A 14,232-nucleotide genomic window follows, 5' to 3' on the forward strand; every position below is an offset into this window, starting at 1 on the left:
CTCTCTGTTTGCCCATTTTCCTTTCTCATCGACTGCACTGTGCTGTTTGCTTTGCTCCTCCCATTTACCAAGCACCAGGTTTCCATTTCAGAGATGCGTGGTTTCGAACAAACTGCCTGCGTTTTGGTTTTGCTTTCTTTTAACAGTAAAGTTGTTAATTTAGATTTTAGTGGGTTATCGTTAGCATTGTATGCTCCTGTAAAATCTAAGCCCGGACATCTGTAGATACACAAGTGGTGAAAAACTTTTTTGATATATTGATTTATGTGACAATCGGAAAAATGTGTGGCATTTGCAGTCAGTGTAAATAAAGAAATACGTGCGGCAGATGCAGCTATGTGACTGAAGCGAATGATGATTATTTTTATTTCCACAAAATTCGTCTATTCTGGGTTGCAGCCAAATTAATGGAAGTTAGCCTTTACAAAATTACTTAGTAAGTATTTGAAGTGAACCGAAATACCTAACAGATTTTCGTTACACACCAAGAATGAAAATAAATTATTAAAATGTCCATTCTGTTAATGATGACCTCAGCATTGTTCATTACTCTCAAGCGTATGGGAAAGTAAGAGGTGGACTTTTGCTGAGGTACATTATCGTGTTTCATTACCAAGAGGTGTGTGGCTTCAAGTGACTCGTAGTTTTCACTCTGCACACCTAGGTGGCAGATGTTGTTTACATGAAGGCTGTGGCCGGACTGAGCTGGACCTGACATCTGACAGCAGTGACTCTGACTGCTTACGCTCACAACCAAAATCCTGAGCAACTTTCCAGCAGACAGTGCAGTGCACCACACCAGCTGTAGCAGCAGAGTCCTCCAGGCAGGAATATGTCTGCTCTCCAGTGTTCTCTGGCATTCTGAAAAACTCGTCCTGAATATGCCCTTACGTTTGATGAACCAGCTCAAATTCTTCATCCTGTCTGTCAAATTATATTCAATCAACTTCGGATGCTCGGAGTAACTTTCATTTTCCCACAGTAAAGCCGCACACACGAGACAACAAATGTTCTCCCAAAAACATTTCAGAATAATTCTTAGTCTGCCGTTACCTCTCCCTCAATCTGCAAACTCTGTAGCCTATTGCATCATAAATCTTCTGCTCCTTAGTTAGAGTCCAGCCTAGGGATGTGCGATGCTAGCAGATCATAGATGCTGATTTTGATTTCTTCTTCTAAGTCTGATCATCGATGGCTGATAATAATCGACCACAAAATATCGATTTAAATTATGAATTTCTAGAATAGCTTTTAAAGCAGCATACAAATACATCTGACATCATTTTTATTAATCTATAAATACAACAACAATTATCATTACAGGTGTCACAACACTTCATTTAAAGCGGCTAAAAGCCATTTTAATGATATACACTTCTGATGGCGTCAGCGTGGCGTCGATCTGTAGTATTATAAAAACTGAATAAATTCTCAACTGCCAAGATCGCAAAAATCATATAGATGACCGATTTTTGCAATTCTCTGTTGCCATATTCGGATCCGCAAAAGATGCAGCCGAAAACGATAGGATACAGCTACTAACATAGCACCATATCATGTCAGAATTTTACAATACATGAAATAGCAACATACCTATGCTTACATCATTACATAATCTCCTCCAGCTGCACAGTAAGTGGTGCTATACAATGGATGTCCATGTTGGTATCTCGAGCTACTCTAGAAGCAGGCACGACAGTTTTAAAATAACAGCTATGTACACACACATTATTGCGCCGATTACAAGTGTTCACATCGGTAGAACAAATCGATACTATCATTTCACGTCATATTAAGGTATGGATCTACTATTATATATGACAACATTATTATCGTTACGTATAGCCAAGTCAGTATTCTATATATTTAAAAAAAACTGTTTGTAAACCAGTGTGCAACATTCATAAAACGTAATTTGTACGTAAACCTTTTTATATGATTTTAGAAAGTTCGTAAAGACATTTTATAGACATTTTTCATAATTCCTTACCAAATTTTCCTTTATACAAAATCGTAAGCAATACTCAAAAAATCAGCTAATGTACAGATAGCGGTAACATACACAGGTTGATTTTAATACATCCAGCAATAGCTCGATGTCTGCAGACACAGGTATGATATTTCATCAAGAATACATTCAAGTTACGTGTACCAACAATGGAGATATTTCGCATTTGTGCTTTTGTTGTCAATTGCGATGTTTACTTGAGCTCATCCATGACAACACGTTACTCAAGGTCTTGGTGGAATCTCGTCGTCTAACGCCGAAGAGCAATGTTATCACCCGATACTAAGTGAACACTCTTCCAGTGTTTAATATAACCAAAGTACATTTATTACACGATGTGGGATCGTAGCCGCTCTAAACTGAGCGCATGATCTAGCGTTACGAATACTTGTAAAATGATCCGTGATCTAATGTTGCTAATCATTCATAGATATCTGTATGTGATACTTATCGTATTCATTAGATATTCTCCCTGGATGCTAATGTACCATCGTGTATATCTAGTAACATAATCTTTATTATTTTTGTTCCATTCTGAATTACTTGGAATCAAAGGCAAAAATTACACAAAGAAGAGAACATGGGAAAATAAATAAATAATAATATATTTGTTAAAAGATATGCCGTTTATAAGAGATTATTTACTACCGTCCGTTACTCGTCGTCTAGGTGAGATCTCACTTCCCAACGTCTACGTGTGGTCTCATCACCCGATGTCCAGGTGAATTCTCTTCCATTGTTTGGCGTGTCATGTGCTATTCTGTCACGTGGAGTTGCAATAGTTCTTATTAAACCCGTGATCTATCTATTTAACATTCCACCAAGACCTCGAGTATTGTGTTGTCATGGATGAGCTCAAGTAAACATCGCAATTGACAACAAAAGCACAAATGCGAAATATCTCCATTGTTGGTACACATAACTTGCATGTATTCTTGATGAAATATCAGTGTGTGTCTGCAGACGTAGAGCTATTGTTGGATCTACTAAAATCAACCTGTATATGCTGCCACTATCTGTACATTAGCTGATTTTTTGAGTGGTTATAGACTGTCGTATTGCTTATGATTTTGTATAAAGGAAAATTTGGTAGAGAATTATGAAGAATGTTACGTTTTATGAATGTTGCACACTGGTTTACAGACAGTTTTTTTGAAAATATAGAATACTGCCTTGGCTATATGTTATGATAGTAAGGTTGGCGTTAAGATGATGTGAGATGACAGTATGGATTTGTTCTACCACTGCGCCATGTGGTGTATGTACTTACACATCACTAAGAACGTTCACGCTGGGATCTGCCAGTTGGGAAGTGGTGATGAATGTGAGCACTTGTAATCGGCGCAATAATGTGTGAGTACGTAGCTGTTATTTTAAAACTGACCTGACTACTTTCAGAGTAGCTCACGATGCCAACACGGACATCCATTGCATAGCACCACTTATTGTGCAGACAGAGGAGATAATGTAATGATGCTATTTCATGTACTGTAAATTTTTGACATAATTATGCGTGGTGCTATCCTAGCATCCTGTATCCTAGCATTTTGGGCCACATCTTCTACAGATCCGAAGATGGCAACAGACAAATGCCAAAACCGGTCATCTATATGAATAAACGATTTTAGCGATCTTGGAAGTTGAGAATTTATTCAGTGTTCATATTTAATGAAGTTTCCCCTTCGGTCTGTTGCCTTGTTGACAGAGAGCATATCCCGCTTTTCAGAAGTCTTTCAGAAAGTGACGATGTAGCTAAACAGCTCGAATATTTCTGTGCAGTTTTTGTAACTTTGGATAGTTACTAGCGGTGATATGATTTCATCATCTGCAAAACTATCTTTCAGGTAAAAACTGAATTGTGATGGTAGGTCCTCTTCTGCTCCTGTTTAAAAAGTATTCCGTTCACCCCATAAATTAAATTTAGTATCTCTCTTTTCCTGCAATACACAAAAATGTAGCTCATTTACACTGACAGCCATTTCAACAGCTGCAAGGCAATGCTTGATGGTTTCGATCGCCTTAGAACAGGCCAAAACATCTTGAAAGTTTATGTTCAGGAATCTGGTATCGAGCATCGTTGATATGGCTAATATCTTAAGGTGACCAGCTAGTAGTAAGCACGTTTTTTATTTCTATTGTGTAATTCCTCTTCAGTAGCCTGTATTGGTTGCATGCCGGAGGTTTTGATATTCAACGTATTAGTTACTGGCATTACTGTACTGCTTCAACTTACTTTTCTCTGTAAATTTCGCGAGTAGACACTTCTCTAGAGTGTCTCAGAAAAAAGTGGCCAGTATTCAAGGATATGACAGGAGCGATCATGGGTCTCAGAAACCATGTTTATTGAACTGTTTTTGTCGGAATGAACGTTCCTGCCATATCTGTGAATGTGACCGTTCTTTCTGGGACACCTTTGTAGGCCCCAGTACATCACTATCTCTCAGATCTGCGGCTATTAGTGTAGGTGATGTATTATCACGGCTTTTAATGATATTAATCACCGGACGCTGCTGTAAAAGTGAAAGTTGATTTCTGTTACTGAATACTTTTTGAATTAGTTTGAGTTCTGGTTCTTTTTTTACCTCGTCATTTGATATTACAGTTTTTTTAGCCTATTTCACAAAATTCTCCGCTCCAGTAATAAGTCCAGGCAGTTTGTCTTTTCAACAGACCTCTTTGCTACGAAATTTGGCATATGGGCAAAAGAAGATATACGACTTCTTCTTACGCGTGCTATTTGCACCCCTTTAACTACTGGCATGCATGTTATGAGACATAAAATGAAAGTATATGGCTCCAGAAACCGTTTAAAGTCTCAAATATCTATGATGTGTATATGCAGACTGAAAAGACGAACGAAAATTTGTCCCGAGGCTCGGATTTGAACCCAGGTCTCCTGCTCACCAGGGAGTTGCGCTAACCGCCACGCCACCCTAGTACATTGGCTTTTCACAGCTGCACAGACTAGCCTGGCATGCCTCCCTCCTCAGTCCAAATTCCTATTCACTGATGAGCCCGTCCGGTATTCCCCTAAACTTGAACAGCATTGCGTATGCTCCCCAGGTGTGTCGGAATAGCACTTCAGAATCGAACGAAACGGGGGATCGTGCCTCAAACCCAGGCATAGGTGCTTTAATCCAATAAAGCTATATGTCTCCAGAGAGATTTGATGCTGAAATGTATACCAGTTCAGTTGAAGAGCCTCTGGAATGCTGTTCGTTTTTAGTGGAATACCAAGTGGGTTCAGAGGTGAATGAGAATTTGGACTGAGGAGAGAGGAGTGCTAGCGTAGCCTTTGCAGCTGTGCAGAGCCACTCCACCGTGCCAGGGTGGCGCAGGGGTCAGCGCGTCTGCCTAGTGAGCACGAGGCTCGGGTTGGAATTCTGGCCACGGTACAAATTTTCATTAGTGACTTCAGTCTGTGTGTATGCGTTACGAGACTCAAGGCCTAGGTTGAAGGCAAGAGCCTGGTTGTGAGTTGGCGAAGTTGTGAAACTTCCGGGCAGATTAAAACTGTGTGCCGGACCGAGACTCGAACTCGGGACCTTTGCCTTTCGCAGGCAAGTGCTCTACCGACTGAGCTACCCAAGGACGACTCACGCCCGGTACTCACAGCTTTAATTCCGCCAGTACCTCGTCTCCTACCTTCCAAACTTTACAGCAGCTCTCCTGCGAACCTTGCAGTACTAGCACTTCTGGAAGAAAGGATATTGCGGAGACATGGCTTAGCCACAGCCTGGGAGATGTTTCTAGAATGAAGCTGTGTTCCGAAAACTAGTCGTTTAAATGGCGAAAAAGTTATTGACAGTGGTGCCAACAGCCTGTAGCTTTTGGCCAACATCGAAGAGGTTATTCTGCCTTAAACATCGATGTTAAAGGGTTTCACGGTCGATATTGAAACATCGATGCGCAAAGTCCCAGAATCGATATTTTATAAATATTGAGGATCATCGGACATGCTTATCCTAGGCTCATCCATTGTGCGTGCAGACGAACAAGTGGTGATCCTTCCTCCAATTGCAATAGCACTTGAGGAGTCGCCCCTGTAGCGTTCTTTGCGGACAAGGTGCTCTCTTTCTAGTGATCAGGTTTTGCACTACGAGCTGCGCAGAGAGTGACGTCACGTTAGGTGGGGGTTAGTGGCCCGGTACTCACGCTCTGGTAGCCCCAGCCGTCGTTGCCCTTCTGCTCCCACTCGTCGTAGTCCCTGGGGTGTCCGCGCGCGTAGATCATGTAGTTGATGGCGGAGGAGCCGCCCATGACCTTGCCGCGCGCCCAGCCGCAGGAACGGCCGCGGCGTGCCTTGCACGCGCGCCCGTCCGGCTGCGTGCGGTAGCGCCAGTCCAGGTTGCTGTTCTGCAGCAGCGGCGCCATCGCCGGCACCTCCGCCACCTCCGGCTCCTCGACGCCCGCCTCCAGCAGCAGCACCTGCCGACGGACACACGGCTGTAGCCGCCGCACCGCTCTGTTCCTACATTAGCGTATCCGAAAGGCGCGGGACAGAATAACTATAACGACAACAAGGCATGTCTTGTACACCGAGGCTCAATACCGTCCCCTGTTGTGTGTCCGGATAAGTCACTGTCGCTAAAAACTTGATCAACAGCAGTGTGAAGGCGAAAAGGTGAAGCAAAAGCTGTTATCATCACATGAGTAATTTCGAGCAGATTTCTTGTTGTTGGTGTGGTCTTCAGTCCTGAGACTGGTTTGATGCAGCTCTCCATACTACTATATCCTGTGCAAGCTTCTTCATCTCCCAGTACCTACTGCAACCTACATCCTTCTGAATCTGTTTAGTGTATTCATCTCTTGGTCTCCCTCTACGATTTTTACCCTCCACGCTGCCCTCCAATGCTAAACTGGTGATCCCTTGATGCCTCAAAACATGTCCTACCAACCGATCCCTTCTTCTTGTCAAGTTGTGCCACAAACGTCTCTTCTCCCCAATCCTATTCAATACCTCCTCATTAGTTACGTGATCTACCCACCTTATCTTCATCATTCTTCTGTAGCACCACATTTCGAAAGCTTCTATTCTCTTCTTGTCCAAACTATTTATCGTCCATGTTTCACTTCCATACATGGCTACACTCCATACAAATACTTTCAGAAATGCCTTCCTGATACTTAAATCTATACTCGATTTTAACAAATTTCTCTTCTTCAGAAACGCTTTCCTTCCCATTGCCAGTCTACATTTTATATCCTCTCTACTTCGACCATCATCAGTTATTTTGCTCCCCAAATAGCAAACCTCCTTTACTACTTTAACTGTCTCATTTCCTAATCTAATTCCCTCAGCATCACGCGACTTAATTCGACTACATTCCATTATCCTCGTTTCGCTTTTGTTGATGTTCATCTTATACCCTCCTTTCAAGACACTGCCCATTCCGCTCAACTGCTCTTCCAAGTCCTTTGCTGTCTCTGACAGAATTACAATGTCATCGGCAAATCTCAAAGTTTTTATTTCTTCTCAATGGATTTTAATACCTACTCCGAACTTTTCTGTTGTTTCATTTACTGCTTGCTCAATACACAGATTGAAAAACATCGGGGAGAGGCTACAAGCCTGTCTCACTCCCTTCCCAACCACTGCTTCCCTTTCATGTCCCTCGACTCTTATTTACCCCCGCCACCTTCAGAATTTGAAAGAGAGTATTCCAGTCAACATTGTCAAAACCTTTCTCTAAGTCTACAAATGCTAGAAACGTAGGTTTGCCTTTCCTTAATCTTTCTTCTAAGATAAGACGTAGGGTCAGTACTGCCTCACGTGTTCAAACATTTCTACGGAATCCGAACTGATCTTCCCTGAGGTCAGCTTCTACCAGTTTTTCCATTCGTCTGTAAACCGCGTTAGTATTTTGCACCTGTGGCTTATTAAACTGATAGTTCGATAATTTTCACAACTTTCAACACCTGTGTTCTTTGGGATTGGAATTACTATATTCTTCTTGAATTCTGAGGGAATTTCGCCTGTCTCATACATCTTGCTCACCAGATGGTAGAGTTTTGTTAGGCCTGGCTCTCCCAAGGCTGTCAGTAGTTCTAATGGAATGTTGTCTACTCCCGGGGCCTTGTTCCGACTTAGGTCTTTCAGTGCTCTGTCAAACTCTTCACGCAGTATCGTATCTCCTATTTCATCTTCATCTACCTCCACTTCCATTTCCATAATATTGTCCTCAAGAACATCGCCCCTGTATACACCTTCTATATACTCCATCCACCTTTCTGCTTTCCCTTCTTTGCTTAGAACTGGGTTTCCATCTGAGCTCTTGATATTCATACAAGTGGTTCTCTTTTCTCCAAAGGTCTCTTTAATTCTCGTGTAGGCAGTGTCTATCTTACCCCTCGTGAGATAAGCCTCTACCCTCTACATCCTTACATTTATCATGAAGTAATATGTCAACAGCTATAGGGCTTGCTATCACGACAGTAATGAATGTGTGAAACCGGTGCTTGAAACATCGTCGTACAATTCGCGAACATGTACTGTACCATACGTTGTAACAACGAAACAGGTTGACGGACATATTAGTCGAGCTTGACAGCTTCCTCCACGGTGTTGTTTCTACGTCGCAGCCCTGCAAGAAGAAGTGGACTTGTCTGCCTCGCCGATTTGAGGCCAACTACTGCGAACAATCCTGTCGGAGGAACATCCACAACTGAGCGCTACGCCAGAGGCTGAAAATACCGCTTCAGTTGTAAAGTTCTTTTATTAACACACGACCGGTTTCGGGCTTTTGTAAGTCCATCTTCAGGTGTCGAGCGCCGCGGTGGACGTGTGCTAGGTGCGGCGTGCCACCTATGAGCGCTACCTACGGTAGCACATAGCTGGTCAATATCGAATCATTAATTCGTAAATTAAAATTCGTAAAAAATAATAAACGTTTATAGAACCACCAGGAAGCGTATTACAGTAGAATGCATGGCAGCTGACACTTTTGGACAGTGCTGCAGACCCTAGTACAAGGACCAATCAAAAATGTGCTGCTTGAAGGCGTTTCTGCAGCGTATATGCAACGTAGCGCGACTCCGATACGGGTATATAAGCACCCACAACTTGTTGTTGTTGTTGTTGTTGTTGTTGTTGTCTTCAGTCCAGAGACTGGTTTGATGCAGCTCTCCATGCTACTCTATCCCGTGCAAGCTTCTTCATCCCCAGTACCTACTGCAGCCTACATCCTTCTGAATATCTCTTGGTCTCCCTCTACGATTTTTACCCTCCACGCTACCCTCCAATACTAAATTGGTGATCCCTTGATGCCTCAGAACGTGTCCTGCCAACCGATCCCTTCTTTTAGTCAGGTTCAGCCACAAATTCCTCTTCTCCCCAGTTCTGTTAAGTACCTTCTCATTAGTTACGTGACCTACCCATCCAATCTTCAGCATTCTTCTGTATTACCACATTTCGAAACTTTCTATTCTCCTCTCGTCTAAACTATTTGTCGTCCAAGTTTCACATCGATACATGGCTACACTCAATACAAATACTTTTAGAAAAGGCTTCCTGACACTTAAATCTATACTCCATGTTAACATATTTCACTTCTTCAGAAACACTTTTCTTGCCATAGACAGTCTACATTTTATATCCTCTCTACTTCGACCATCGTCAGTTATTTTGCTCCCCAGATAGCAAAACTTATCTACTACTTTCAGTGTCTCATTTCCTAATCTCATTCCCTCAGCATCACGCGACTTAATTCGACTACATTCCATTATCCTCGTTTTGCGTTTGTTGATGTTCATCTTATATCTTCCTTTCAAGACACTGTACATTCCGTTCAACTGCTCTTCCAGGATCTTTGCTGCCTCTGACAGAACTACAATGTCATCGTAAAACCTCAGAGTTCTTATTTTTTGTCCACGGATTTTAATTCCTATTCTCAGTTTTTGTTTTGTTTCCTTTACTGCTTCGTCAATGTACAGATTGAATAACATCGGGGATAGGCTACAACCCCGTCTCACTCCCTCCCGAACCACTGCTTTCCTTTCGGTTCCCTCGACTCATGTGACTGCAGTCTGGTTCAAATGGCTCTGAGCACTATGGGACTTAACATATGAGGTCACCAGTCCCCTAGAACTTAGAACTACTTAAACCTAACTAACCTAAGGACATCACACATACATTCCCGAGGCAGGATTCGAACCTGCGACCGTAGCGGTCTCCTGGTTCCAGACTGAAGCGCCTAGAACCGCTCGACCACACCGGCCGGCTACTGCAGTCTGGTTCCTGTACAAATTGTGAATAGCCTTTCGCTCCCTGTCTTTTAACTCTGCCACCTTCAGAATCTGAAAGAGAGGGTTCCAGTCAACATTGTCAAAAGCTTTCTCTACGTCTACATATGCTAGAAACGTAGGTTTGCCTTTCCTTGATCTATCTTCTAAGATAGGTCGTGGCGTCAGTATTGTCTCGCGTGTTACGTTTCTACGGAATCCAAACTGATCTTCCCCGAGGTCAGCTTCTACCAGTTTTTCCTTTCGTCTGTAAACAGTTTGTCAGTATTTTGCAGCCGTGGCTTATTAAATTGACAGTTCGGTAATTGTCACATCTGTCGACACTTGCTTTCTTTGAGATTGGAATTATTATATTCTTCTTGAAGTCTGGGTGTATTTTGCCTGTCTCGTACATGTTGCTCATCAGATGGTAGAGATTTGTCAAGGTAGCTCTCCCAAGGCTATCAGTAGTTCTAAAGGAACGTTGTCTAATCCCGGGGCCTTTATTGACCTAGTTATAGGCAAGGGATTAATGTGCTGCTTCGTGATAACGCACGTCCCCATAACGCAAATCTCGTAACGCAGAAGTCACACCCACTCGACTGGGAGACACTCGAGCGCCCGTTGCATGGTCCTGGTCTCTCCCCGTGAGATTATCACACCTTCGGTCCCGCAAATAACTCCTTGAAAGGTCGGCGATTCCTGTCGGACGAAGACGTGCAACAACCAGTTAACCAACTTCTTCACGCTACGGCCTTCGAACAGAATTATTTGGTCGCCCCTTGTATACAGGCTCTCCAGGTCACCCAGGCTGTCGCCACTGGAAGGCCAGTTTACGTGGAGTACGGATGTATTAATTATCGCTTTTTAAAACACTGTTCTGTTAAAGAACTTTTATAGCTTCTAATGGAATCCAGGCACATTTTGTGAGTGTTCGGAACAGGTTCTGATTAACAGCTGGATTTAGATGTGCGCGTATATAAACCAGTTACACGGCCTTTAGGCTGTAAGGTTTGTCTGTAAATGAGAATCATTTTGACTGTGACATTATCTGCAACGACGGTAGCTCGCGATGTTTAATCGTTACGCAACCACTTCAAGATAGGTTACTGATTCTGGCACTTAGTTCCACTTTTTTCTTTTGTGTTGCTTAGTTGTCGCACACATTCTGTTTTATAAGAACGATCAGAATTCCGACATGGCAGTTACAATTATTTTTTTTCACTTTAAAGGTTGATGTGCGTAAGGTGTTACCACTTTTGTTACATTGTGGCTAATTCTTAATCTGTACCCGTTACTAAATACTGCGTTCACGATTTCGTTTAAGCAGGGTTCATGGCCCTGCTGCTGTGGGAACGCAGTGGCCCGAGTTCAACGTCAGTCCCTCAGAATTAAGTGCCAGGCGTGACTGCGTTTACCTGATAAACGGAATTTTATATTGTAGAGGACCTTGTAGTCAGGGCAGCCAAAGCCTGGATACATCATTTGGAAGATAAAACCGATTCTGCTTTAAGTACTTTACGGGCCATTTTAGTGAATCATGAGGTGCGACCTGTACAAAGTAATAGACAGAAACTCATGTAAGGCAATAAACCATAACTAAATGAAAGGATGTACAAGACCAACATACTCATGAAATGCGTTCACAGCGTTCATAATCAACTATTTTTCGCTAAGCAGCGGATATCAGTTGCAACAACGTAGAACTCTTCCGTGATACCTAGAAAGGACAATAGCTAAAAATAAGAACTTCCTAATAACAAAATACCTTGTAGGTAAAGGACTACTAAAATCCACACAACCTGAGTACCCGTATCAGGTGAGCTAAGAGGTCGTCGTATACCGAAAAAGTGGTCAGAAACCGGTCGTATCTGATTATTTATGAGATTATGTAAGATTAAGCAGTACCGGTCTCTTATTTACCTAAGAAGGACTAAAAATCATGCTGGTAAGAACTCCAGTTATTCAGTTTTAAATTGTGGTTCATTTCGCAAAAAATTTAATAAAAATTTTTTTGAAGCTTAGCACGAGTAGTCTTCAGTTTCTAACTACTTTTTCGGTATTTATGGGCCCGTTAGCTCACCAGATGCTGTTACTGAAGGTGAGTGGACTTGAGTAGTATTTTACGTACCAGATAGATTGTAATTAGGATGTTCCTATTTCAGCTCTTGTCCTTTCTAGCATCAAGGGAGCTTTCTATTTTATTTTATGCTAATTTATAATTGACGTTAGACTTAGAGAAAGCTTTTGACAATGTTGACTGGAATACTCTCTTTCACATTCTAAAGGTGGCAGGGGTAAAATACAGGGAGCGAAAGGCTATTTACAATTTGTACAGAAACCAGATGGCAGTTATAAGAGTCGAGGGGCATGAAAGGGAAGCAGTGGTTGGGAAAGGAGTGAGACAGGGTTGTAGCCTCTCCCCGATGTTATTCAATCTGTATATTGAGCAAGCAGTAAAGGAAACAAAAGAAAAATTCGGAGTAGGTATTAAAATTCATGGAGAAGAAGTAAAAACTTTGAGGTTCGCCGATGACATTGTAATTCTGTCAGAGACAGCAAAGGACTTGGAAGAGCAGTTGAACGGAATGGACAGTGTCTTGAAAGGAGGATATAAGATGAACATCAACAAAAGCAAAACGAGGATAATGGAATGTAGTCAAATTAAATCGGGTGATGCTGAGGGAATTAGTTTAGGAAATGAGACACTTAAAGTAGTAAAGGAGTTTTGCTATTTAGGGAGTAAAATAACTGATGATGGTCGAAGTAGAGAGAATATAAAATGTAGACTGGCAATGGGAGGGAAATCGTTTCTCATGAAGAGAAATTTGTTAACATCGAGTATAGATTTAAGTGTCAGCAAGTCGTTTCTGAAAGTATTTGTATGGAATGTAGCCATGTATGGAAGTGAAACATGGACGATAACTAGTATGGACAAGAAGAGAATAGAAGCTTTCGAAATGTGGTGCTACAGAAGAATGCTGAAGATAAGGTGGTTAGATCACATAACTAATGAGGAGGTATTGAATACGATTGGGGAGAAGAGAAGTTTGTGGCACAACTTGACTAGAAGAAGGGATCGGTTGGTAGGACATGTTTTGAGGAATCAAGGGATCACAAATTTAGCATTGGAGGGCAGCGTGGAGGGTAAAAATCGTAGAGGGAGACCAAGAGATGAATACACTAAGCAGATTCAGAAGGATGTAGGTTGCAGTAGGTACTGGGAGATGAAGCAGCTTGCACAGGATAGAGTAGCATGGAGAGCTGCATCAAACCAGTCTCAGGACTGAAGACCACAACAACAACAACATAATTGCCGTCCACTATTTAGCGAAAACTTGCTGACTATGAACGCTCGATGATCCCATTGTCTCTTTTGATCAGAGCCTGACTTGATTTTGTAAGTTCATTCCGTATATCTTCTCGTGTAGTTACGGTTTCTTGCCTTGCATGAGTTTTTATCTATCACTTTGTAGAGATTGCACCTCATGATGCAGCTAAAATGCTGCGAAATCGGTCGGGCATATAAATACAGCACTTGCAGCTGAAGCGGTTTTATCTTTTATGTCTTAAATATGAGAGAGCTGTACGCCTCGCTAGTAAAAACTATCTTCTTTATAATGCGGGCAACATCATTTCAATGGGTAACTACTTCCACTGTGCCCACCTCTTCGTTGTACCCTAAAAAGCGTAGCTGCAGCATGTGTCATCGGGGTCGGAGCAGCGAGGAGCAGCAGTTGTGGTAAGTGATGAGCAGTTGATGCATCGCTCTTGCCGAGCCTGCAGTACATCGCAGTTCAGTTGGTACACTGCTTTGACTGGCGCGTAATTAGCAAGGCACGCAGGCACGCAAGTTACTCGACCTTGACACTAACAAAAATCAAATCTGTCTCTTTCACGTTTGGTAACATTTAGTAAACATCTCCGATCGAATAACAGTGGTAACGTCGACCTGAGAACCACTACATTCCACTCTGTGGTCCGAGTGTCAGACGTTTAGGAGA

At 42.3% G+C, this 14,232-nt stretch overlaps 1 protein-coding gene across 1 annotated transcript in view; it reads right to left on the reverse strand.

Annotated features, from left to right (window-relative positions):
- Positions 1–14,232, reverse strand: part of LOC124545961 — a 252,720-nt gene that overhangs the window by 170,562 nt on the left and 67,926 nt on the right. The window contains exon 3 of the mRNA XM_047124926.1: positions 6,164–6,436. Within this exon, the coding sequence (XP_046980882.1) occupies positions 6,164–6,436 (273 nt within the window). The remainder of the gene's footprint in view (positions 1–6,163; positions 6,437–14,232) is intronic.

The sequence above is a fragment of the Schistocerca americana genome, chromosome 8 (assembly GCF_021461395.2).
Source record: "Schistocerca americana isolate TAMUIC-IGC-003095 chromosome 8, iqSchAmer2.1, whole genome shotgun sequence".
In the NCBI taxonomy this organism is placed as follows: Eukaryota; Metazoa; Arthropoda; class Insecta; order Orthoptera; family Acrididae; genus Schistocerca; species Schistocerca americana.